The sequence below is a fragment of the Eptatretus burgeri genome, chromosome 6 (genome assembly GCF_056783735.1).
Source record: "Eptatretus burgeri isolate ZD-2024b chromosome 6, Ebu_testis_v1, whole genome shotgun sequence".
Lineage (NCBI taxonomy): Eukaryota > Metazoa > Chordata > Myxini > Myxiniformes > Myxinidae > Eptatretus > Eptatretus burgeri.
Genome location: NC_140966.1, coordinates 11,908,142 through 11,935,480, shown reverse-complemented (window position 1 = coordinate 11,935,480; position 27,339 = coordinate 11,908,142). Strand labels below are relative to the sequence as shown.

Genomic DNA, 27,339 nt, shown 5'->3' with positions numbered 1-27,339 from the left:
TTCGTCCGCAGCCTGATGGAGTAAATCTCTCTCCTCTGGGCTGGTGCTTTTGCTCCCACCTTTCTCGGCTTCACACTGTGGAAACCAAGGCATTTCGGATCATTGGCATCTCCCTCGATGAGGCAGAGTCTTTGGGCCTCTCACTCTCTCACCACAGGCAGGTCGGTGGTCTTTCTGTCTTCTACCGTCTCCTCTCTGGTCTCGCCCCCCCCCACACTCTCCCTGCTGTGTCTGCGATTTGTCTGCACCATATTTCCGAACGGTACTCAAGGTCCACCAACAACCCCCTTCTGGTAAAACTAACAAAATCACAAATCACTGCTCACCTTCATTCTTTCATTCCTATTTTTCCTGCCTTTGGAATAAACTCCCTCACTCTGTTCGATCCCATTCTTCCCTCCAGGCCTTCAAAACAGCTGTTCACCACCACCTCTTATCGTCCCCCATCCAAATCCTCGACCCACCTCCTTCACCCCCGTTAATCCACCCCAAGCTCCACATGTGCCGTAACGACTCCATAACCACTTTTCTTTCTGCCCTTCTGACTTGTATCATTAAATGTGTGGCTGATCTGGCTTTAATCCAATTCAAATTCCCTGCTGTCCTTCCTGAAAGGCTCTGTAATGTCCATCTTGTGTACCCCATGTTCCCTGCCCCATCCCTCTCCCTTCCACAGATCTAATGTCTCTGTTCCCCACTGTTTTGTCCTTCCCACTCCCACCCCTCTTGTCTCGTGCCCCCCTTGCTGTGCATTATGTTTTAGCTCCAAATGTTTTGTTCTTCCCACTCCCACCCTCTTGTCTCATGCCCCCCCCCGCTTTGCGTTGTGTATTTGCTCTCATACTAGCCTCGAAAAGGTATACAAAAAAAAATCTTTCGTTGTATGCTCCTGAGCTTCAAAAGCCAATTTGTGGGACATGAGCTGACAGTCTTGCAAAATCTTGGCCGATCCAGTGCCATTTTTTATATTGCACAGTGGGCTTCCCGTATTTGTAATATTTTGTGGTAGTTTGAAGGTGGAGTGAGCTGTCCATCCACCATCAAGTAAAGTTGCTGCAATTCCAGATGATGCAATCGCAAGGGTCATCTTTTGTTGCTGCTGTACTTTAGCCAAGAGAAGGTTCAGACCAAAGTTTTTTTTTTTTTTTTTTTTTTTTTTTCCTGTTCCTCCTGGAGCATCCAAAAGACAATTCCACAGACTTTGCTGAAGATAATATACATTAAAATATGTTTTGGTATCATAAGAGTACTCTATTGTAGCAAAACAACTCACCTTATTGGCACGTGGAGGCTTGGAGATGGTGGCACACAGGTTGTGCAGCAGGCATTGTATACATGAATCTACCCGGGTTTATGATGTTACAACTGCCCCACATATGACGTAATGACTCCAAAACCTCTTTTTTTCTGCCCTTCTGACTTGTATTATTGAATGCTTGGCTGATCTGGCTTTAATCGAATTAATTTGTTTAATCTGTATGACTTGTAATTTTCAAACTACTGCTTATGGGACCTTATCACGGCCTTGCTTAAAAACAAACCAATTGTCCCGATCACCTAAGATCACGACTTAATTAAATGACATATTCAAAATCTGTTTTGTTGTCAGACAATTGGAATGCACTCTCTAAACAACTATGTAGGTATATGGATAAAAAATCGCTAGTTTTAAAATTTTCACAGGGTGTATATTGCGATAAGTTAGCTAAGATGACAACCTTTTTTCTACAAACTCTTCTTTCACCCTTGAGAGTTATGTCATTAGATGAGCAGTAAAAATACCTTTAAATCAATGTATGGGTTGTCTTTGTACTATTCTCGGTTTTTGAATAATTCACGATTAGCACATTTGAGAGGTCACGTGACTCCTTCGCCAATTTTACAGATCGTTGTAACGTCTCGATCAATTAAATCTTTTTTTTAACATCTGATACCATATTTGATGATCGGAGCTCACAATCTCACCAATTATATAGGTGTGTATATAATTTTGAAAAAAATTGATCCAAAAATCCAGTTACAATCCCAAAATAAAAATTGTCTTTTTATAAAGCATTGTATCTTTGGATCGACCCTCAGAGATGGTAACAGGTGGTGGCTTGTATTGTTCACAAGTTATGAATTGTGAGAAAATGACTGCTTAAAACCCCGAGTAAGGTGCATCATGGTTAAAAAAAGAAAAGAAAGTGATCATATAAAGTTTTGTCACGATTAACCTTGGGAGCTCAGGAAGAGAAGGGTCACAAACAAACAAACAAACAAACGTCTCATTCGCTTTCATATGATATATATATATATATATATATATATATATATATATATATATATATATATATATATATATATATATATATATATATATATATATAAAAGCTATTTCTAATCACTGACTGACATTAAAGATCGGTACCTTCCGGGTGACGCAGAAAGCTGAAATTTTGTATGCCGATGGACATCGAAGCCGGTACACCGGAAGAATTCCCAGAATCGTCAGACAACATGCATAAATTAAAATATAAATCAATAAAAAAAATGCAGGTGAGTGACCTGAGACAAGGGGGAAGCACGATAATTTTGTATGCCGATGGACATCAAAACTGATACACGGGGGGGGGGGAGGGGGAGGGGGAGGTGAAATCACAGAACTGGTGGAAAGCATCTGTAAATTAAAATATAAATAAATGAAAAATCAAATGCAGTTGAGCGACCAAAGACAATGGAGTAATACGGTTCATATGTTTACACAAAGTGTAAGCACACCCCGCATATATATATATATATATATATATATATATATATATATATATATATATATATATATATATATATATATATATATATATATATATATACATACACATATACACATCTCTATTATAATACCAAGCTTGCACACTAAAAACTCGGCTCGCCGTCACACGATCCCTATGAAATTGCTGTGGCACTTAGCGGACATGCCGACAATGTTTGGGAAGTCTTGGCGTTCCATAGTACCACTTGCATTTTGTACAATGCGTATTTTTGTCATTCCCCGTGTACGGCCTGTCGTCTGCTACCAGCTATGTTGTACTGCTATCCCGCCCATGTGCACGGGTATCGCTAGTATACATATATTTGTTGCAGTTCTGCAAAAACGCATGCCTCTAAGGCAATGGCACCCAACATACAGCGATCCCCAAGCAGTTATTTCGTTAATCTTCGTGCAGTCAGACCTTCCCCCCACGTCTAGTGAGTTAACGGGACGAAGTGTGTTGCGTGGGTCTACCGCCGTGGTAACCCGAACAGCTAGGTCTATTAACTATATCGCTGTCTTCTATTCTGATTTCTATTTGATTTGAACCCTTTCCTTTTAGCCATGGTACAAATAAAGCAAGCAAGCAAACACCACACAGCCTCCCGTGGGAGAATCAACATAAGAACAAACACACTATATGGCATGCCATTTCATTCAAATTGGCGTGCCAATATCCAACGGCATCTCATCTTGCTCAACCCTCGCTCACCAAAAACTCACCACTTTGACCGCCGACACCTCCCGCACACGGGAAAAATGTTGCCGCACGTCCTCATACCTCTGTATCGATACAATTTGCCACTAAACAGAGGCGTGCTGCACAGCTCAGGCTGTGCTCACATCGCGTGATGCGGGGATGAGCAACAGACGTTAATGGTGCCGGCCACTTCTCGTCGGATTGATGCAGCCCTCGTCCAGTCGCCAAGGTGCAAGGAAGGGTCACGGGAAGAGCAATCCGGGAGTTTGGTGCCGTGTCACGCCGGATGTGCAAATGAGACCGCTTGAGACCCGGATGTGCAAATGAGACCCAGGAGTCTGGCAGGGCATGGCTCGGGCCGCTGTGACCCAATGGAGAAGTGGGATTCGGGTCACAGCTCGTTGCTTCAGGTCATCACTCCACCATTCGCCTGGGGCTTATAAAAGGCGGATCGCGGAGCCGCTCGCCCTCTTCTTTGCCTCTCTGCTTTGCCCTCTGCCTGTTGCTGGCTCCTCGTTACCTCTGCCTATCACTGGCTCTTCACTCGCAGTTGGTGTGCGACAGACGCGCTTATTCCAGAGGACCAGTGCAGAGCACACGTTGCCACGAGCCCCGGCAAAGTGACGAAGCCGGGGATAACACGCCAAATCTTGGAGTGGGAACGCTCAAGCGGAGCATCCCACGGATGTACATGCTACACTAGCAGATCTATGCACGACTCGGTTAGGGATCTTTTGCCTCACTCTTCTTTTCTCCTCTCTCCCTTTCCACCCCTCTATCCCGTCCCCTTTGGACGCACAAAAGAGCATCCATTACTGACTCGCAATCACAGTTTCCTCTGGCACGACACCGCACCCGCCATATTGCACTACACCACACCTCCCACTCCCACACCTTAGACACCAGTATTTCTCCCTCCTACCTCCCCCAAAGTGTACCGGGTTGCGTTGGGCGGCCGGCCATGCCAGGTATTGCGAGAACGTTTATCCTCATCTGCTCTCTTTCTTTATGGCTATCTAATCTTCCTTGGGTTTGTGTGTATGTGAATGTGATGGCACCGGTCGTAGCAAGTTAAGATTGTTGAAGTTCTAACGGGATAAGTTTGCTCTGTGTCTGCTTGGTAAAATTGCTTGCCTTATGCCGCATCCCACAAATTCCTTGCTATCCTCTGCTGTACATAAGAATAAACCCAATTTACTGTGCCACATACCTTTCCTCGCTTAATTGTAAATAAATACTTTCTGTAGAAATGTTCCCTGTTCGTTTTCGTCTTTTCCTTCATTGGTCCAGCATGGTTCGTATCCTAGCATAGCCGGGACATTATTCCCCAAAAATCTGTTTTTCCAGCCGGTACGTTCTTGGGCAGTTACGCTCGGCTGCATCTGATCCGGTTTGAACAGAGCATGTCCCCCGGTAATTATATCACGTGACCATTAGGTAAATTGTATTTATTAGACAGAGGACTCTAAGTCACGTGGTTGAGTTATTGGCATTCACGGTCGATTAGTGACTCGCCGTGTCACGAAGTTATTCGTGTGTGACGGCCTGCGATTCCGGAGAGTCTGGTGGGAACCCGAGGTTGCTTTCCCCCCCCTCGTGGTCTTCTCGCATCCGACCCCCAGTGCATCAACATATATATATATATATATATATATATATATATATATATATATATATATATATATATATATATATATATATATATATATATATATATATATATATATATATATATATATATATATATATATATATATATATATATATATATATATATATATATATATATACACACACATATTCATACATACACACCAAGTGCAAAACTATTCACAAAAAACCCTCCCTCTAAAAAGTACTTGTAATTACGAGATGATTCTATAAGCAGAATCCACGAGAAATTGTCCATTAACCCGAGATGGTTCACTTAGATCTGAAAGTAACCAGAAATTTCCTGAACTCTCACGATCCACAGAGCATAAAGTCCAATTTCAACATTATATCTAGTCACCTTTTTTACTATACACAACATTTAGAATAAACTTCTTACCTCAACAAACATTACAGTCATATTGATATGTAAAAAAAAAAAATTCATTCTATGTCGAGCCAGTCGGTATACAAGTATTGACATCGCAATGAACCACAATACACTGCCTAACATTCACTTGTAAAGAGTTTGTGACATTTGGGTACAAGAGATGACTTGTTGATGAATTAGAGAGTTTAGTACTGGCATGTTGTGTTTAATGAAAGAGGGGAACGAGGGAAATGGACATCTGAATGTGTGAAAGAGCTTTCGGTTCCAAATCGCACTACGCCTCCATAATCAAGTTTATGGCAAGCCGACACAAACACGCAGTGTCTCCACTTCTTCTTTCATGTGCGGTACACAGCTGCGAGTAGCATCGTTGGCTGAGAGGGGTGCAGCTGTGCCGCTGATGCAGTGCCCCTTGAAGGTTAGGGCAGGAATTTGGAATTTCGCCAGGTGGCTGGGAATAGCTCATCACCACTTAATAGTTGAGCTGGGGAAAAAAATGTGTATATATATATATATATATATATATATATATATATATATATATATGTGTATGTATATATATATGTGTATGTATATGTATATATATATATATATATATATATATATATATATATATATATATATATATATATATATTATATCAACCCCATTTTAGTTGTGCTTGAACAGGACCACCAGAAACCATTGCCATCGTATCACTTGATAAATTTGGAGTGTCATTCTAACACGACCACCACATTAGAGGGAAATCAAACGTGATTGGCTGTTCACCCTCTTTACTTGCCATCGTTTGGCTGGCTATTTGATGTTGGAATGAGTTATAACGAGTTGTTCCGATGAAAAATAAATAAATAATAAACGTCTCAACAGTACTCGGAATCTCACTGAAGCTGCAGTTTGGATTTTTTTTCTCCCCTGCCCCTCTGACAAGGTTGGAAATGGGAGACATTAAAATGAGCTCGGTCTGACCGATCATCCGTCCACGTAGTTTTGCGTTCGTGAAATTTCAAAAGCCGTCGAACATTTAGCTTTCACATTGCAGAATATCTATTCTTCATGACATCATCTCAACGTCATTAGTTTCAGAGTGGTGATTGGTTGAAATACGTTGCCATGGCAACCGTCTCCAGTAACATTTCAAAAAACCCTTCAATATTTAGCTTTCCTACGTCACAGATCTATTCCTCATGACATCATCCCAACGTCATTAGTTTCAGAGCGGTGATTGGCTGAAATACGTTGCCGTGGCAACCGTCTCCGGTAACATTTCAAAAAAACCCTTCAATATTTAGCTTTCCTACGTCACAGATCTATTCCTCATGACATCATCCCAACGTCATTAGTTTCAGGGCGCTGATTGGCTGAAATACATTGCCGTGGCAACCGTCTCCGGTAACATTTCAAAAAACCCTTCAATATTTATCTTTCCTCCGTCACAGATCTATTCCTCGTTCCAACCAAAAGTCAGAGGACCTGCAGCATGAGCTCCTCGTTTCTCTTTAAAAGAGATTATCAAACTCTTAACACCGCGTGAGGGAGTTTTTTTTAATCCCAATACGATGAAGGTTATATTTGTGGAGATAATAAAATTTAAAAATACATTTAATTACACATTTCGTTAAGATTTTTTTACACCGTTACAACGTCCTCTCAGCGGTTCGATATAGGCCATCGTGCAAAAAAGCATCGATACAGACCGTAATTTTGGAGAAGGTGAGTCCGGGCACTGAAGACCACACGCCCGGACAGTCGACGGCGCCCGCGATCGCCGCGTCCTGGCACGTCCCGTCCGCCATCAGCGACTCCACGTACTGCGCCCAACCCTCAGCCATTGGGGGAGGGGGGGACAAAAAAAATGTACAAAACAATGGCGAACAATGACCCAGACGTGTGATGGGTGGTGTGAAAAATGAGCGAATCTGCGGTTTGGCGCCTCTTATCTCTCTTTCTCTCTCACGTATTACATCAACTAGAAACTCCTTCTCTCAGAGGCGGGCCCGTTATCCCATGGAAAAGTAGTGCCGTCTCGAGCCGCGCGTGCTCTTTCGACGAGACAACAATTGTTTACCTGAACCTTTGTTGAAAGAATACACTCATTTATGTCACTGACCTGGCCAAGCGTATTTTCGATGTATGCGTGCGATATTAAAAGCAATATTTTGCTCTAAAACTGTGACGCCGCGAGAATTATTTTTTGTCCTCGGAGGGCACCCTGGTCAAGCTCGACCATCCGCGACAAGGCGGAAGCCCTCTCCCTCTCCCTCTCCCTCTCCCTCTCCCTCTCCCTCTCCCTCTCCCTCTCTCCCTCAATAGTCGTTTTGAAAATTCACAGAATGTCGATCCGTATTGCCAACGAGGAGAGATCGATTTCGCTTTGTCTTTTTCACCGTTCGAGCGACGATTTCGACTTGCATTTGTCGTGCAGCTGGATCAAGGTTCATCGCGTTTATATTTCGCTAATATCATCATTATTATCTTGCCAAAACGAAGTTTTTGCAAGATATGTGAGTCAGCTTGTATGTTTTTTTTATTTTATTTTATTTTTTTGTCTGTACTCACGTATAAAAAATTCTGCAGAGCACAGTTATCATTGTAAATTTTTGTAACTTCGTATATCAGAGGCCTATAGAGGTCCCTTTCAGCGCATACAATTTTGAAGGTCAAGGTCAAAGGTCAAGGTCACTTTGTCACAAATCAGGGGAGTCGACGAAACCCTTATTTTTTGAGTAATTTTGATCGGATCGTCTTCAAACTTCATGGGAATATAGATCATGGTCTGGCGCTCAGCTGATTAATTTTTGGTGGCAATTGGCTTTGACCTTCATATGTTTTTTTTTTTTATTTTTTTTGTCTGTAATCACGTATAAATCACTCTGCAGAGCACAGTTATCATTGGAAATTTTTGTAACTTCGTATATCAGAGGCCTATAGAGGTCCCTTTCAGCGCATAAAATTTTGAAGGTCAAGGTCAAAGGTCAAGGTCACTTTGTCACAAATCAGGGGAGTCGACGAAACCCTTATTTTTTGAGTAATTTTGATCGGATCGTCTTCAAACTTCATGGGAATATAGATCATGGTCTGGCGCTCAGCTGATTAATTTTTGGTGGCAATTGGCTTTGACCTTCATATGTTTTTTTTTTTATTTTTTTTGTCTGTAATCACGTATAAATCACTCTGCAGAGCACAGTTATCATTGGAAATTTTTGTAACTTCGTATATCAGAGGCCTATAGAGGTCCCTTTCAGCGCATAAAATTTTGAAGGTCAAGGTCAAAGGTCAAGGTCACTTTGTCACAAATCAGGGGAGTCGACGAAACCCTTATTTTTTGAGTAATTTTGATCGGATCGTCTTCAAACTTCATGGGAATATAGATCATGGTCTGGCGCTCAGCTGATTAATTTTTGGTGGCAATTGGCTTTGACCTTCATATGTTTTTTTTTTTTTTTTTTTTTTGTCTGTAATCACGTATAAATCACTCTGCAGAGCACAGTTATCATTGGAAATTTTTGTAACTTCGTATATCAGAGGCCTATAGAGGTCCCTTTCAGCGCATAAAATTTTGAAGGTCAAAGGTCAAGGTCACTTTGTCACAAATCAGGGGAGTCGACGAAACCCTTATTTTTTGAGTAATTGTAATCTAATCGTCTCCAAACTTCATGGGAATGTAGTTTATGGTCTGGTGCTCAGCTGATTATTTTTTGGTGGCGATTGGCCTTGACCTTCATGGTTAGCGCCTGAGGTCAAACATATTTGACCCCAAGGTCAAATCTTCAAGTTTTAGGAACCATATCGTGTAGTACCTCAAATTGAACACCTCGATGAGTGCTTTCTAGATATGTCATGCTTGAGACATTATGACGTCATTTGGTGACGTTATGAGGCAAACACACATTTTTCATGGTTACTCGGTAGAACGATTCTCATCGGAATCTCTCGTAGGCAGATATTCCTCAAGGAGTCGCTCCTCGTGGATAGCAGCTCTGTTCACCTCAGTGTGACCTTAAAGAAGTCACACGTGGTCACCTTTTGGCAGGATACAGGTCACCCTGCGGGTGACATTGGTTTATTATAATATTTTTAATCTCGAGCACATCGTGCAATGAATCAATAAGGAGTGAAGAAAGTTCACATTTCCACAGACGTTTGATCCACTGTTTAGATCACACTTTTTTTTATTAGTATTCTTATTTTTCTTTTTCTTCCTTTTCTTCTTCTTTTTCCTCTTTTTCTTCTTCTTTCTTCTTCTTCTTTTTCTTCTTCTTCGTTTTCTTCTTCTTCTTCGTCTTGTTGTCAGAACCGCGAGGCTCTATATACGCCACGCACAGAACTCATGATAACCAGAAACGGAAAATCTATCGATAAAATGGAAATAAAGAATAGAAAGTAAGAAAAAAATAATAACAATAACTTTGTACTGTCCACCACGTTTCTGTTTTGAATTTCCAGACAAATTTAAAGACTCGAGGGTACATCCGGCTCGGTTAACAACGTGTATCCGGTCCGCTTATTCAGAGGATACATTGAAGGATGTAACCGGTAATGTTAAATCGAACCAGGTTTGTTAAATAACCAGTGGATTCAGTGTGGACGAAAGATCGCTGGTTAATTTAGTAATCTGCGACACACGAGTAGTACACTTAGTGTTAATCGCTGGATGATTTACATGAATCAGCAGGGGGAGGAATCCTGGGACCGCCTGGAGACCACCTGGAGACCACCTGGAGACCACCCGGCGACCACCCGCAGACCATCCGGAGACTACCACCCGATGTGCTCCCTCCCTGCCTGAGCTCTACAATTCACTACTTCAGTGATGAAACAGATGAATCCCCTCTTTAGTAGAGTTTGTGACCCACATCGGTGGTGGCTCTCTCTTGGTTTGACATTCTGCGTGTTTCACCACAGTTTGGACTCCCACCGATGTGGTGAGGATGTTAACCGATCCCTCAGTCTTGGACGTGCTCTCGACATCTTGTACTGGAGTCGTAGTCCCCCCCCCCCTTTTGGGGACCATCCGGACAGACTCAGCGTTCGACGTTTTCTCCTGCGTCTTCACCTGTTCGATACAGACAGCTCTCGGGAACTCAAGACATCCTCTGAAGGCTGCACTGTGGTCTCTACAGGTTGGAGCAGTGTGACCGAACTTTTGGCATTTGGGGCATCTTAAGGGGATTCGGATGTATCCCCGTCCAGTGAAGGCTTGATAACCCAAGAACACTTTCGGGAGAAGGACTGGGGTGTCAAAACACAGAACCACCGAGGTGGTACCGCCGTGGTCTACCCCTCTTCCTAGTTCGATTAACCCTCCATGATGAACACTCATCATCATCACTTGAAAGGTTGATCGTCCTTGATCACCTCCTCCCGACACCCCGGAAGATTAAGATGTCCAATTGAGTAAACACTCGATTGTAATAGAAACGTAAAGGAGTATAGAATATCGGTAAAAGCCGATATGCACCCTCACACTCAAAACCGTCCTGTCGTAGCGCCCGACCGAGCTCCCCCCGGACCACTTTTGAATTATTATTATTATTATTATAAGTTTATATGATTATGAATCGTTTTCACTCGTTACTACGCAATTAAAGGGTCCGTAATTTGCGAGTGGCGTCTAAAGTTTCATTAAATCGAAATTTTATTTCAATGATGCGCAGACGACGCAACACGCAAAGCAATATCCAACTCGTCCAAGAGCGTCGTACTTTCGCCCTTTTTTTGCGTAATGACGCAAACCGTCACGCCGTAATGCTGCTGTTACGTGATGACGCAAACCGTCACGCCGTCATGCTGCTGTTACGTGATGACGTAAACCGTCACGCCGTAATGCTGCTGTTACGTGATGACGTAAACCGTCACGCCGTAATGCTGCTGTTACGTGATGACGTAAACCGTCACGCCGTAATGCTTCTGTTACGTGATGACGTAAACCGTCACGCCGTAATGCTGCTGTTACGTGATGACGTAAACCGTCATGCCGTAATGCTGCTGTTACGTGATGAACGCATTCCGCGTGTCCTGCGTCATGGTGACGTGAGACGAGCCGCGACGTGACTCCCTCGAAACGTGACGTGATGCCGTGATTGACGTGATGACGTAGTTACGTGGAGACAGAAGGCGGTGTTTGTTGCGAGTTGTCATCCGCAGGATGTTCTTTGGCAGCAATAAGTGACGGACTGACGGTAAATATATCAGCGAAAAGGTAAGTGCGGAGCGAAGCTCTCAAAAAGACAATTTACGACGGTCTACTTCTTGTTTGCATTAAAAAGACGCCGGTTAGAAGCTCACGCTGTGTTTCTGAACCACTCCGGACCGCATGGATCAGAGCTCGTTTAACATGACCGGCAATCATTCATTGGATCACACGATCATCAGGTCCAGTCCGTCGTGTCTATGTCGGGTAGAGCGAGGAAAGTTTAAAAATGAAATCCAAACACTGACGGACACACACCCGACGCCCACCAGCTCTAAGGAAGGGTTCTGGGGTTTTGATCCTCTGGTGTCTGCGGCTGCTTGGCTTGTTTTGCGATCGTGTGTCTAACGCTGTTTGATCTGTGCCCACAGAAACTGACTGACTGACTGACAGGCATGGCAACGGGCCTGGAGGTCGGTATCCCGTTGCGAAAATTCAAGTTGGTGTTCCTGGGCGAGCAGTGCGGTGAGGAAGTGGGATTTGGGTGAAGAGAGTTTTTGAGACATGTCGGTGGTCTCGCGATCTGTCATGGAGATAGAGAGGGAAGCTCATCATTGAGGGTGTAGAATGAATGTATGTATGTATGTGTAACATATATATATATATATATATATATATATATATATATATATATATATATATATATATACACTGTGTGTGTGTGTGTACTGTCGGATCCTGACATTTGTGGGGGGATACGTTCCTCAAAAATGCTGCAAATGTTGGGGCATTGTTTCAATGGGGAAAAAGGGGATAGCTTCCCCACGGTTCTTGATTCATAAGTGAAAATCAAGAAAAACCGCGAATACGTGAATCACAGGGCCACAAATGTAGAAACAGGTCACTTTTTATGAACTGCGAATATGTGGGGTCCGCGAATAGCGGAACTGCGAATGTCTGGGTCTGACTTTATATGTATATGTAAGTATGTGTGCGAATGGGAGAGGGGAAAGCAATCGCAGGTAAGGGAAGTAGAATATGTAAAAGATAGAAACAGTTACCAATGGTGTGTCGACTGGGTGAGCCTGCTTAGCTTGTCTGACTCGCATTCCTCGCTGGAACTAACCTCGTCTACAGGCATACATATCGTTTTGTAATATATCTATTTTTCCAAAGTAGTTTTTCAGGTCTTTTAAGATGGCTCTTCTTACTTTGCTGGTGTACTAACAGTATTTTTACCTGCGATTTCAGGTGAATGGGTGGCATTCCATTCTAATTACGACTTCTCTCTCTCTCTCCTAGCTTAAGGCAGGGGAAATTGCACAACTCTGGGAATTATTTTGTGATTACAACTATTATGTGGCTTTTATATTTCCATGGATGGGTAATGACAAACTTTGGAATTGTTCCCAATGACATTAATATGCCCACAATGGCATAACCTCAATTTTTCATTAAACCTTGCACAATCTATACTAATAAAAGTGTGTGTGTGTGTGTGTGTGTGTGTGTGTGTGTGTGTGTGTGTGTGTGTGTGTGTGTGTGTGTGTGTGTGTGTGTGTGTGTGTGTGTGTGTGCGTGCGCGCGTGCTCCAAAACCATGAAACCCAGAGCACCCTGAAACTTTGCATGCACACTAAGAAAACTCCAAGGAAGTGCAAGAGTGAAAATTGGGTGTTTGGGTTAATTAAAAAAAAAAAACCCTTTTGAAGATAATTAACGGTCTTATTTAATTATATCCTTCATCAGGCAATCCTCAGCCACCTCGCTGTCTGGGGTCTTTAGACCTTTCCTTTGTAACCTCGCTGGGGTCTGAAGCCGCCATGTTTTTTGGCTCAACCATGCTATGACTTGGAACAGGCCGCAACAATTTCTTAACGATAAAGTTTTTTTGTTTTCACTTTCCTCACTCATGTTATCGAATGCCTGTTCATCGTAGCTACAAATCGCTGGGTATATTGCAATGCTTGTAAACGCCTGGAGATGCCAGCGTTCATGGCATTATTTCATTTGCGCACATGAATAACCAAAAGAATCTCTTAAACTAACCAGAATTACAAAATGTAAGCTCCAGATTTGAAAGTATCAGCAGTTGCAACTCCTCCAAAAAGTGTTGATTTGTCCAATTCGGACATTGCACGGGCGTTTCCAGGTGCAAAGTTGTATTGAGGGCAATTGGTAATCGCTTACCAAGCCAGGCGTTCCGTTGGAGTGCTTGAGTACTTGAGCCACTTACCGAGATGTACAGTACAGTTCGTGTTCTGATCAGGATGTATAGTCGACAGTTACTACAAGGTAGTGGTACCGATACAGCACACACGGACGTGGTACATATGGGTAGATTTGAATCTGTATGGACTCTCCGCGGGTGTGTGGACATACCATGTCTGTAAAGGCGCCGTGGTGTCAGTTTCATCCCGTATCTTGTGGAGGTTCTTTCAGGTTTTCCTTTGTCCTCACACCTGTTTCTAAAGCATTTGGTTATTGGATTTGCTTTACAAAGGTTATATGTTTCTCTTTGTGAGTTTCAAAGCAAAATATATTTGATAACGCCAGATTTCCAAGCCGTTTGCAGTATTAATGTGTTTTCTAAATTACTGAGCCAATTTTTTTTTCTACCCGTCACACACAGCTGTTTAAACAGAATAATGTTTGTGATAATATCTCTGAAACATCTGTATAAATGTAACGTTTTTCAGTGAAAGCTACTCTTGAAAGGTTTCTAGGTTGTCTGCAATATGTACTGTAGTTGGTAATCACATTGTCTCCAACCTGCCGATTCCCAAAAAATTGTTGCCGATATCGACCGTGTGTGTGTGTGTGTGTGTGTGTGTGTGTGTGTGTGTGTGTGTGTGTGTGTGTGTGTGTGTGTGTGTGTGTGTGTGTGTGTGTGTGTTTGATTGGTATCTACATATGCGGGTTTCAGAATGTGGAATTGAGTCCTCCCAGAGTGGGCTCAAAGTATCCACCTTCATTTCAGTTAGGGGTCACGATTCATGAACCAAGCTGTAAAGTTTTATGTTCGCATAGTTTTGTGCCGAGGTCTCTCTGCAGGATCGTCGCTGAGCCCCCGACAGCTTTCAACTCCAGTTCGTTTGTCATAATATTCACACTGATGGTTTTTAGCTCGTCTGTAAAGTAGTTCCGTTGAGCTTATGGGATGGCGCGTCATCTTGTTATGAATCTGGCAGCCATGAGTACTCAATATTCAGGTCCCAAGGTTAGTTATGTCGATAAGTATGTGTACAGTTAGAATCCATCCCCTTCTGTCTAATGGGAATTACATGTGTGCGCTACGGATTATTTTATAGCAAGGATTTTTACATCAACAACGCCAACAACAACACTCTGCTCAGGGCATTGTCTGCGCTCTTCGTGCGCTCACGAAGCGTTTCATTCTGGCCTGGCGCCAAATAAGGGTATGCGTCATTTTCCGGCCAATGGGCGACGAGCAGACCAGAGCCGGGGCGGTCCTTTGCAAGAAGGCAGAGCCGCGACACGCGGTCCGCCCAATGAGAGCAGGCCACGAATGAGCGGACCGCGCCCGAGAGGATGACAAAAGAAAAAAGAACGGATAATTGCGCCCGGTCTGCTCGAGCGCGCTTCGGTCTGGTCCGTGTCTGACTGCATCACACGTATCCGAGGCATCTCGTCTGGTGGAGAACTACAAGAGGTCGACCATCTCATCACGGGAGATCAACTCATCTCGCTTCCTCTGGGTTCGGCTGCCCTGGTCCATGCTTTTGGCGACTGGAGCTCCGAGAAGGTGTGGACGACCAGCCGCGCGCTCGTGGCCAGGTAGCCAGCCGTCCTGACTCCCAGCCGAACTATCCTCCTCGACTGGAGAGCCGAATAAAGACCTCGAGGTCCATTTTCTTTTTGGGTGTGTGTGTCTGTGTGCGGACCTGTCTTGCCTAAGTAGAACTGTTAAGTGCCTGTGTTCCTTGTACATTATTTGCCTTGCTATAGTCGTGATAACTCTGCTCTTTGTGTGTTCCCTTCCCCCCATTGTAAAATAAATACCCCTATTGTTGAATGTATCAGCTCGTTTATGTGCTTCTTTCATTGGCTTAGCACGGTGCGTGTTGGGAAATTGGGAAGCGGCAAATTGTGCATTTGGTCCGACGGGTCTTGGTAACCATCCGCTCGGGTTACGCACGGTTCGAGCATGATAACGGCTCGTTCTGCTCGAGGCCTGCCGAGGGTGTGAATTCCCCGGTAGCTTTGCCGCGTGGATACTTAGGTATATTGAAGTTGTTAATTAACCCTATTCCACGCGGCTGAATTATTGGTGATTCACGGTCCTGTAAGTGACCCATGCCTTTCGGAGTTCTCTGAGAAGCACGATCTAGATTCCGGGTGTTCGGTGGAGCCGACTCTACTGCACCACCTAGTGGTCGTGCTCGCCGCCGACACCCGGCCCCGCAAGTCTGTCCGTCTGCCCGTCCGTCCACAAATACTTGCAGAAATACTTCTTCTCAGAAACTACAGATACGAAATTTGACCACAACCTTTATCACCTGTGATGGCATTAAAAAAATTGGTCTGAAGTGGTCTACAGAGGGAGTTTATGGGGGTGGGGTGGGGGGGTAGTGGGTTGCATCCCCAAAGAGGTAAACTTCACGACAACTTTCATCACCCATGATATACCAAAGTTTGTTCATGACATCAGAAAAATCTGGCTCTCATGGAATTTAAGGAGTGTTGCCTCCCTCCCCCCCACCAAATATGTATTTGCTGTCTTTTCTGAAATCACACACACATTTGTCACCCGTGATGTACCAAGGTTTGTTCATGGAATTAAAAAAATAATGTGTAGGTATTTACTTTCTTTTCCATTATATATTTTGTGGGTCATCCATGCCTACCAGTGGTTGCCTGATTATCTTATCCATCTACTACCAGGTAAGCACCCAGGGGTATTGCCACGTTGTTAAATATCTCTGTAAGGTTCTTTGTCATCGTTCCTGGAGGTCCAGCAATCACTGGTACAACTTTGTCATTCTTCAGCTTCCAGGATCTTTTCACTTCATTCTTGAGGTCTTGGTGTTTGGTCATTTTCTTGATTTCTGCATCGTTTAGTCCAAAATCACTGCAGTGAACACGTCAATAAGCAATGCCTTCTTCTCTTTTTTTTGTACCTAAGTATGATATCTGGTCACAATGCTTTGTTTTCGATGTTCATGCTCGATGGGAGCATTCGGACGTACGTGAGCGTTAGGTACTTCCATGTTTTCAGTGATTACTTTTGGTTCATGTTCCCACAAATTTTCTGGAACTGGGACATCAAAGTTTTTTGAAAATATGCCAGCGGATTACCTTACAAACTCTGTTGTGTCATTGTGTGTTCGGACATTAAGCATAACATATCATTCTGTTTACTAACACCACCTCCACCCCTCACGTTTCTCTCTTGTTTTTTTTTTCCTCTCTCTCTCTCCTCTCTCTTCCCCTCTCCTCTCTCCTCTCTTCCCCTCTCCTCTCTTCCCCTCTCCTCTCTTCCCCTCTCCTCTCTTCCCCTCTCCTCTCTTCCCCTCTCCTCTCTTCCCCTCTCCTCTCCTCTCTTCTCCTCTCCTCTCTTCCCCTCTCCTCTCCTCTCTTCCCCTCTCCTCTCCTCTCTTCTCCTCTCTTCCCCTCTCCTCTCCTCTCTTCCCCTCTCCTCTCCTCTCTTCCCCTCTCCTCTCCTCTCTTATCCTCTCCTCTCCTCTCTTCCCCTCTCCTCTCCTCTCTTCCCCTCTCCTCTCCTCTCTTCCCCTCTCCTCTCCTCTTTACCCCTCTCCTCTCCTCTCTTCCCCTCTCCTCTCCTCTCTTCCCCTCTCCTCTCCTCTCTTCCCCTCTCCTCTCCTCTCTTCCCCTCTCCTCTCCTCTCTTCCCCTCTCCTCTCCTCTCTTCCCCTCTCCTCTCCTCTCTCCCCCTCTCCTCTCCTCTCTTCCCCTCTCCTCTCCTCTCTTCCCCTCTCCTCTCTTCCCCTCTCCTCTCTTCCCCTCTCCTCTCTTCCCCTCTCCCCCTCTCCTCCTCCTCCTCCTTCTCCCCCTCTCCCCCTTCCGCGGTATAACAATGTTTGGTGAGGCATAGCTCTCCCCACCCCCCCCCCATTCCTCACTCTTCCCCCCTTCCTTCCTAGCTTCCCCTCCTTCCTGCCTCCTCTCTCTCTCCCCTCCCTCTTTCCTCTCTTCCTCTCTGTCCCTCCCCTCCCTCCTCTCTCAACCCCCCTCTTTAATACACCCCCCCATCAGCAAAGTGATGGGCTGTATTTGTGAGTGGAAAATATAATACAGAATGTGAACTCTGTAGCTCACTGGACTTTATAGATATTTTGACCTAGGTTTGTGTCGCAGGTAGTGGTGGGGGGAGGGGAGGGGGGTTGGTGGGGTGGAACCTCACTAAAGTAGATAGAACTTCATTTTGCAACATAGAAGTGATCTGCATGTAATTATAAAGCTCTTTTCGAGCTCTATCTCTTTTTAAGCTCCCATTGCTGCCATCGATGTGATAAACCAGGAACAAACTTTTTTTCTCTCTGAGACAGAGTTGGGGAAGCCAAAAACAGGTTGGAAAGTACCAGTGCATAGCCTGTACTCTTGTGCCCCACACACTGCACTGCCACTCTCTTGTGCCCCACACTCTGCACTACCACTCTCTTGTGCTCCACACACTCTGCACTGCCACTCTCTTGTGCCCCACACTCTGCACTGCCACTCTCTTGTGCCCCACACACTCTGCACTGCCACTCTCTTGTGCCCCACACACTCTACACTGCCACTCTCTTGTGCCCCACACTCTGCACTACCACTCTCTTGTGCTCCACACACTCTGTACTGCCACTCTCTTGTGCCCCACACTCTGCACTACCACTCTCTTGTGCCCCACACACACTGCACTGCCACTCTCTTGTGCCCCACACTCTGCACTGCCACTCTCTTGTGCCCCACACTCTGCACTGCCACTCTCTTGTGCCCCACACTCTGCACTGCCACTCTCTTGTGCCCCACACTCTGCACTGCCACTCTCTTGTGGCCCACACTCTGCACTGGCACTCTCCTTTGGCCCACACTCTGCACTGGCACTCTCTTGTGGCCCACACTCTGCACTGGCACTCTCTTGTGGCCCACACTCTGCACTGGCACTCTCTTGTGGCCCACACTCTGCACTGGCACTCTCTTTGGCCCACACTCTGCAATGCCACCGTCTTGTGGCCCACACTCTGCAATGCCACCGTCTTGTAGCCCACACTCTGCAATGCCACCGTCTTGTGGCCCACACTCTGCAATGCCACCGTCTTGTGGTGATGGGCAGCTCTCTATTCGCATGATCATAGCAGTTGCTACAAAGGATGCTGCAATATTCCTCATGCAGGCATGCGAACATTAAATATGCAATAATGGCCTATTTTGTCCCTTTATTCACCTGTAATTCTAATGTACTTGCAGGGGTAGGGGGAGGGATATGGGTGGGGTAGGGGAGGGATACCTGGCGTTTCCAGGCTAGGTGAACTTTTTCTGGTGGTGGTTTTGGGACCTGTTGGACATTGAAAAAGCAATGAAGTTATTAGCTTCATGGTGGTTACCTTTTGCTTGTGGGCTGGTGGCAGCACTGCCTGACCCCACATCCTAATATACACTTTATAGCAGCCCTTGGTGGCCTTGTCAAGGTCAATGTGTGGTGGCTTCAAACCTTCCTCAGATTCTGAATTGCCTCCACCCAAAATTTGTGGCCTCTCGGTGCTGCGGTTCAGCCATGAAAATAAAACATGCAAACACACAAACAAACATACAATGACTTTTAAATATTGATTTAGATAGATTTCAGAAAGCTTTCATTATTACAGAAGCTGTTTTTACCTCCACCACTGAAGGTGGATAGAGGTTATGTTTTCACCCCTATCTGTTCCTCTGTCTGTCTGTCTGTTTGTCTGTGAGAAGGATATCTCAAAAAGTTATGGAAGGATTCAGACAAAATTTGATGGACATGTTGGGGGTGTGACAAGGCCAAATTGATTAGATTTTTGTGAAAATCTGGATTTAATGAAGATTTGTTGAAGATCCGGATATGAGAATTTTTAATGATTTTTCACGATTGAGAGATGGGGCCAAAACGATATGTGGTATGATATTTCCAAAAGTTGTGGACGGATTATGACAACTTTGTGAATGAGTTTGTAGGTGACAATAAAAAGCTGATTAGATATTAGATTTTGGCGTGTAACAAAGACAGAAGGCCTAATCTTCATTCAGACCAGACTAATCGTTGGGATACAAAACATAAACTGTTCAGCCTGGCGGATGTCGGTGGTCTACCGAGTTGTGTTCTAGTTGATATTTAATCTGACTATGACACTGAATCACTGCTTTAGAAATTAATCCCCATAACGAACAATCTACATCTGACTGAACTTGAGAACCCAAATGGAGAACAGATGGTTCTTTGTTGAAATGTCTGGGAAACAATGTTGCTGGTGCAGACAGAAAAATGAGTTTTCCCAAGGCAGTGTGTTGGCTCCATCACTGTTTAACATCGAAGGGAATGACCAAACCGATCCACCCTCAAAGCAAGAGTTTCATCTATGCCGATGACCTGTGCATCACAACACAGCGTAGAGACTTCATGTAGGTGGAGTCTAATCTTTTTGATTCCCTCACCAACTTGTCATCATACTAAGAAGATAATCACCTGCATGCTAACCCAAAGAAAACTCAAGTCTGTGCCTTCTACCTGAATAACAAAAATGCAGACCAAAAGTTGGTGATATCATGGAATGTAACCAGACTGGAGCTCTGCACAAATTCTGAGCATCTTGGGGTGACCCCCGATCGCTTCCTGGCATACAAAGTCTGTATCAGTAAACTGAAAGCAAAAGTCAATACCTGCAATGCACTCCACAGCAAGTTGGTGAATTCCAAGTGGGGAGCCGACACTCCACAATTAAATCAGCAGTATAGGACTAGGTCTCTGCTTTTCTGTGGCAGAATACGCATTACCAGTTGGGAAACGATCAGTCCATGTCAAGAAGCTCGACCTGGTGCTGAACTCGGGCTGTCGTTACATTATTGGCTGTCTAAAACCCACCAATACCAGCCGTCAATATCTGCTTGCTGGTAATGCACCACTTGATAATAGGATGGAAGTCGCAAGCCAGAAAAACACTTTGGACTATCAAATGATGAGACACCCTCTTAAGGTCCACCCAGTGATCCTTCCACTGCTTAAATCTCACAGGAACTTCCTTTCATCAGTCAGTTCACTCGACAACAATCCAACCTCAAAGAGGCTGAGACTTTGGGGATTAAAGATTTCAGCTGGCCTCAGCGGATGAGATAATGAACCTTGAGCCAATAGAGAAACTCCCCCAAGCGCCGATCAACCATGAACAACTTGGCGCAGCTTGAATAGACCACGTGCCAGAGTTAGAAGGTGCAATGCAAATACGCTGAGATGAGGACACAGAAAGATGATGCCAACTGTGAGTGTGGTCTTGGAAAACCGGACTATGGAACATGTAATGAGAGGCGGTATGCTGGATGAAACATTCTCGTCAAATGAGCTGGCACAGGTTAATGACAGCCCTTAATTGTACCGAACAATAGCAGACAGTCGTGTGATGACACGGGATGAATGAATGAATTGATTAATTAACTGAGATGCCTCACAGGTTTATATTGAATTTCCCAAGTGTCATGCGTCTGGGATTAAACCTGCCTGTTTGCCTGAATAACCTGCTAACTACCCTTAAGTATTGCCAAGTAGCTGAAACCCTGAGAGCAAAGTCATTCACACCTAAATGTTCACCAGACCGATGAACGACACTTATTGATATGAAGCAATAAACAAACAATCTTGCTGAGCAGTACAGTGAATATAGTAATGAGTGTTAGTTGGATAACCACTTGCTTTTATACTCCCGTTGTGTGCTCGTTGTCATTAGTCTTTGTTGTGTGTTATTGTTTTTATTACCAGAGACAAGGAGAGGGTATTGCATTCGGGTCCATTTGTTTGTCTGTGTCTGTCTGTCTGTCTGTCTGTCTGTCTGTCTGTTTGTCTTTGTCCACACAGAACTTTCGTGTTTTTCTCTGTAACTGTTTGTCGGATTGAGACTAAATGTTTACCATTGGTGCGACTACTCATGTAGAATGTTTTAATGATAATTAAGACATCATAGGTCACGTGGTGTGGCAGCCATGTTGACATAGGTCACGTGGTGTGGCAGCCATGTTGACATAGGTCACGTGGTGTGGCAGCCATGTTGACATAGGTCACGTGGTGTGGCAGCCATGTTGACATAGGTCACGTGGTGTGGCAGCCATGTTGACATAGGTCACATGGTGTGGCAGCCATGTTGACATAGGTCACGTGGTGTGGCAGCGATATTGTTTTTTTTTTTAAATAACCTTCAAAAATCTTCTTCTCTGAAGTTGCTGAACAGATTGAGGTGACACTTTACACATATGACCGCCTATCCATGAGGAACAAAAGGTTCACACATATGATGTCATTGGTCACATGGTTTGGCAGCCATATTGGATTTAAGAAAATATTTAATAATGTTTTCTCTGGAACTGTTTAATCAATCGACGTGAACCTACACAATTGTGATGTAGTAGTGATGAAGAATACATGTTTTAAATTTCAACTTGATTGGACACATGGTCTGGCAGCCTGGATTGTTTCATTTTTTTGATGTTTTTTTTTTCTTTTCTTTTTTCGTTTGAATAAGGCTCACTTGGCTGTGCCCGGATGTGTTTCAGGGTAGAGGAGTCGCAGCTGAAATGTGAATCCTATCCAGGTTCCTCCTGATGACTTCATCTTTTCTTTTTGCTTGTTTGGGTTCCTTCTGATGACGTCAATGCACGACTGTACCCATTTGATCTGAATTAAATTTATTTTAATCCCATTCTAAATTCAATTGACCGTTTTTACAGCCATTTTTCCCTGCTGTGCAGGGGTTGGCTTTTTCTTGAGGCAATGTTTTATGGCCGGATGCCCTTCCTGACGCCAACCCTGGTCGCCTCTTACGACACACAGGGATATGGTACACCTATTCTAACCGGGGCATACACCGGGACCAGTACACTGGCACTCATTTCGCTGACCTCGGAAGGATGACAGGTTGAGTCAACCCCCTGGTGTTAATTCAGCAGCCAACGGGGCTTGAACTCAGGACCCTGGGATCCCAAACCACCATCCTAACCACTAAGCCAACACCAGGCTTATTCTAAATTCAATTGAATAATAATAATAAAAATGTCATGGGTCAGGGTCAGGTGTCCGATCAAAGCAGGGTTGCATCAAAGCGGGACGTCTTGGTACCCAGTCATCACTGCCGACAGTTATAATGTAGCAGTTCTAATTATGTCTCTTATTAATTAAACGTAATACACCAGTCCACAAACACCACACAAAATAAGTTTTGGCGAGGGTCTGCAATCACTGATTGCTCTTTTTCTCGTTTACAGTTGTCATTCGACACATTCATGATTGCTGCAATCACATCAGGCCCAATTACTGGAGGCTGGAAAGTAAAGAGAGCATATAAAGCAATGATGTAACAACCATTTATCTTTTGTTTAATGCAGATCGGCTTTTACTGTTATTATTGTCTTGCGGCTGGTAGGATGACCTTGAGGGATGCACACTCGCCTCTATGCTGTGTAGCCTGAGTTTGAATCCCGGCCCAGCTATAAACTGTCATCCTGCCAGGTATTTCACAGGCAGGGTGATTCATCAATGTGTGTGCTGTCCCTCGGATGGACGTTAAACTGGGCGTCTCATCTGCCAGCATTAGTTGGTGGCCATTAAAAATCCTACGGTGTCCTTCGTGAGGAGTAGGTGACTTCATCGCCGGCATTGTAGCCAAGTTCCAAATTCCTGCCATAACTTTTGCTGGGAAGGCAATGGCAAACCACCCAGTATAACCCTTGCCAAGAAGCTGTTTTGGTAGTATTGAGATTCTGTAACAGAGTATAGTACACCAGAATCAGAAATTGTCATGTCCTTGGTGACTTGAACCTAGGTCGATAGTGTACAGAGCCCTTGAAAACTCACTTCAAACTCGTAGAAGCTAAGTTTTTTCCCAACCAGATTTGTTATGTTTTTCTGTTATACATGTGTTCCAAAAAGACCCGGACATTTTTGGTTGTTAATATATTAAGTGCCACAGTTGATACAATGATACCCTTTGCTTCATACGATACAGAAGCTCATAATGTTTTCTTTATTTTCAGGTCTGGTGGTTTAATGTCAAAGAAAATGGTGACTCTACAGGAGAAAGCAGGTCAGGTATGGGAGCATGTGCCAGAACAGCGCGTCGCTGCGTCCACTTTCCGCCGGTACTCCAGGGGCCTCCGTCTGGCCATCCCCTAGGCAGATGCCAGGCCCATCCCCATCTCCTTGAGATGATGGTCAACCTACTGCAACCATGAGGCACGTGGTCAGCCCACTGGCCTCCTCCACTCATGAGACTCCCTCGCTGAGAGAATCTGGTGAGCAGGATCAGCGTCAGGAAAACGAGCCACATGTCCATACAGCCGCAACTGACGCTCACAGACTATGCAGGTAACAAATCTCATCCGAGTCTCTCTCAGCAACCGCTCGTTGGACACAAAATCCGACCAGCGATATCCGACAAAATCCGTTTTTGCGTTTTGCGGAATGAAGGGTTTTACGGTGGCCGGAGTGCAAATCCTGCCACTAACCTCCTAATAAGAAGTAACCCAACTGCAGGAGGACGTCTGCAGACACAGTTGGGCACTAGATATGGATGGCCGTTGGCTCACAAGGAGCTCCTCCGCCCTTTGACAGGTTTTGTTTTTAATCCTGCTGGGTGTCCATATCCAAACACCCCCCTCACCAGAAAACCTGGTGGGGGAGACGGTTTAGTCGCCGGCAACCCGAACATGGAACAGGTTAGTACAGGTTTACATAGTACCTGTAGCAGGTCACAGATCGAACCTGACCTGACATTGAGGAGAAAGCCCAGTGCATCAAATGATTCATTGAGACGAGATCCAGCACCCAAGTTCAGCGTAATTTCTGTACAAGGCATGGAAGGAATCCGCCATCGCGGACTAGTATCAGAGAGTAGTACAAGAGGTTAAAGGAGACTGGAAGTTGTCATAAACAGAAAAGTACCCATCTTCCAAGGACAGGTGTAGTAGACGTTGAACGAGTGCATGAATCATTTCAACAAAGTCCCAGAAAATCGATTTGAGCATATACCAGAGAGAATACTCACCACATCCAGAGAATTGAGATGACCAACCATCACTGTACACAGGATTTTGCATAAAATACAAGTTTTATGCCCATAAGGTGGAGATTCTACAGGAACTCAAACCAAATGACGGACCCAACCGCAATGCGTTTGCATTGGAAATGCTCAGTCGCATAGAGGACGATGAAGATTATGGAACATGAAAAAGGTCATGTTCACAGATGAAGCTTGCTTTCATGTATCGGGGAAGATCAACCGGCACAATGTGAGTATCTGGGGCTCTGATAACCTATACATGGTCATTAGACACATATGCGAAAGTCCAACGGTCAATGTGTGGTGTGGCCTTCTCCATGACGGTTTGGTGAGTCAGTTTTTCTTTGTGGAGAATACAGTGACCGCAACAATTGACGTAAACATGTTGGAAGGATTTGCCTTCCCACAGATTGAACATTTGCAACCCAATATAATTTTTCAACAGGATGGCGCTCCCCCTCAATGGGCCTTAGTCGTTCAAGCCACCCTGAATGAAAAATTTCCAGGTCGCTGGGTTGGCCGAGTTGGACCAACTGCCTGGCCCCCATGGTCACCAGACATAACCCCTCTTGATTTGTTTTTTTGTTTTTGCGGGGGTTGGTCAAACCTTCAGGATCTTTGTTCTTGGATCACAGCTGCATGCGCAGTGGTGGACGCAAACATGCTGAGCTGAACATGGCAATAACTCGTGCACCAGCTTGATGGCCTGTGTGTGACAAACGGAGCTCACATTGAAGTATATTGATGGTGTGCACAAATCTTTCTGAGTTTCTGTATCATATAAACCAAAGAGTATCCTATCATTTGTGGTTTTAAATATATTGATAACCAAGGTTGTCCGGTCTTTTTGGAACACCCTGTATTTTGGTCCTTGTGTTGTTTGTGTCTCTGTCAAATTTCTCGTGTTAAATTGTACCTTGTTGTGCTGTGTTTGTCAAATTCATTTTTGTGTTGTTCAAGGCCCACTTTATCCACTCCACAGACAGAAACGGAAAAGTATGTCCCTTTTGTCTCTGTATTCCTCGTTTTGCTTCTTTCTTCCCAAATATTTTTCTTCTTCCTCCTCAACATTCCTATTTTCCCTCCTCACTTCAAAAAAAATTAAAACAAACAATTTTTTTTTTTTACACTCCACAGGAATCTCATTCTACTTGAATTTCCTTTTGCCTGTACTTTCTATTCTCCACTCTTTTTCTCACTTTTCTCAATACCTCCAAACTGGATTGTCATTGAATATCATTCCTCCTTCCTTTAAACCATTTTAAAATACTTAACTTTCCTTATTTCTCCATCAGGAGTAGTTCTTCACTAAGATTATTTTCAAAACTGTCAGCTAAGCATTTGCTCCACCAACCCTCCTCCCACACGTACAGCACCACCTTTCTTTGTGCCTTTAGCAAAAATTATTCCCTCCCATCTCGTGATCTTCATCTCCGTTTGTCCATTTCAGCAATTTGGAATCTGCATCCCTCCACTTCATGTCCCCTCTTTCCGCTCCACCCTCACCCCACCCACTCAAACCTCATGTCCCCCCCCACCCCATTCTGCCTCCTTCCTCACCACACCCTCTCATTGCTTCCCCTTACCCCACCTCCTCAATGCTTACCCCTCACCCATCCACTCAAGCCTCTCTCAACTCGCCCCTCAAAGGCTCCCTCTTAACCTGCCCCTGGAAAGATGAGTCTGGCAGTTCACTCAGGCAGATTGGTAGGGACTGCAAGCAGCCATCTCGCTTCAGGACTGGTCTCCCATATCTACTGTCCCTGATATTAACTCGGCCTGGGAATTATTGCACAGAAACTTGCTCTCTTTCTCTTATGGACAGATTCATCCCTTATCGTCTTCAGTTATCCTCCCCTTCTTCCCACCCATGGTATAGCGAATCCCATGGTGAGGCAGTTGCTCTGAAGCAACTTCCCTTCTCTTCCTGGAAAGCAAACCTAACCAAATGCAGTCTCGGCTCATTCCACAAAGCCCACAACAAGTGTGTCTACTTTTAGGAGAGCCAGACAGCAACATTTGTTCAGCAAAAGCGTTTTACGACCCTTTATTATAAAGGGTCGTAAACAACCTTTTACGACCCTTGATTCCAAAAAAAAGTTGTTTTGAATGTTCAACTCTTGTAAGTACCAGTACCAGATGTGTAAGAAATTCAGACTTAAAGTTTATGTTCCAATAAAACACGAAATACTGTCGTATTTGAGTTGATAATAATTTCAGTTTTCAAAGATTCACTATGACGTTTTTATATGCGCTTATTTCTAATGGAGAAATAAAATGGGACGGCACTCGTGCGCTTATTTTTCAAATGTGCTTGTATTCATGCATATGCTTATTATCCAGATTCTACTGTACTTAAGAGAACAGTGACACAGGAAAAGGAAACTCAGAAGATTACCTTGATCTTGAACTGGAAGGGCACTCGGTAGAGA

The 27,339-nt window shown here is 44.3% G+C and overlaps 2 protein-coding genes across 5 annotated transcripts in view; one reads left to right on the top strand and one right to left on the bottom strand.

Annotated features, from left to right (window-relative positions):
- The window catches only part of PFN1 (profilin 1), a 26,968-nt gene extending 19,419 nt beyond the window's left edge, over nucleotides 1-7,549 (bottom strand). The window contains exon 1 of the mRNA XM_085884020.1: nucleotides 7,230-7,549. Within this exon, the coding sequence (XP_085740146.1) occupies nucleotides 7,230-7,364 (135 nt within the window). The 5' untranslated portion in view covers nucleotides 7,365-7,549. The remainder of the gene's footprint in view (nucleotides 1-7,229) is intronic.
- Nucleotides 7,550-7,824: 275 nt separating this feature from the next.
- Nucleotides 7,825-27,339, top strand: part of LOC147024257 (ras-related protein Rab-6A-like) — a 44,978-nt gene continuing 25,463 nt past the window's right edge. Inside the window, exons 1-2 of one of the 4 annotated variants that reach the window (XM_085884001.1) lie at nucleotides 7,825-7,967; nucleotides 12,097-12,190. In XM_085884001.1, the coding sequence (XP_085740127.1) occupies nucleotides 12,121-12,190 (70 nt within the window). In that variant the 5' untranslated portion in view covers nucleotides 7,825-7,967; nucleotides 12,097-12,120. Of the gene's footprint in view, nucleotides 7,968-11,588; nucleotides 11,735-11,755; nucleotides 11,908-12,096; nucleotides 12,191-27,339 lie in introns of those variants that run through there. The other 3 variants (XM_085884000.1, XM_085884002.1, XM_085883999.1) reach the window with 3 other exon arrangements.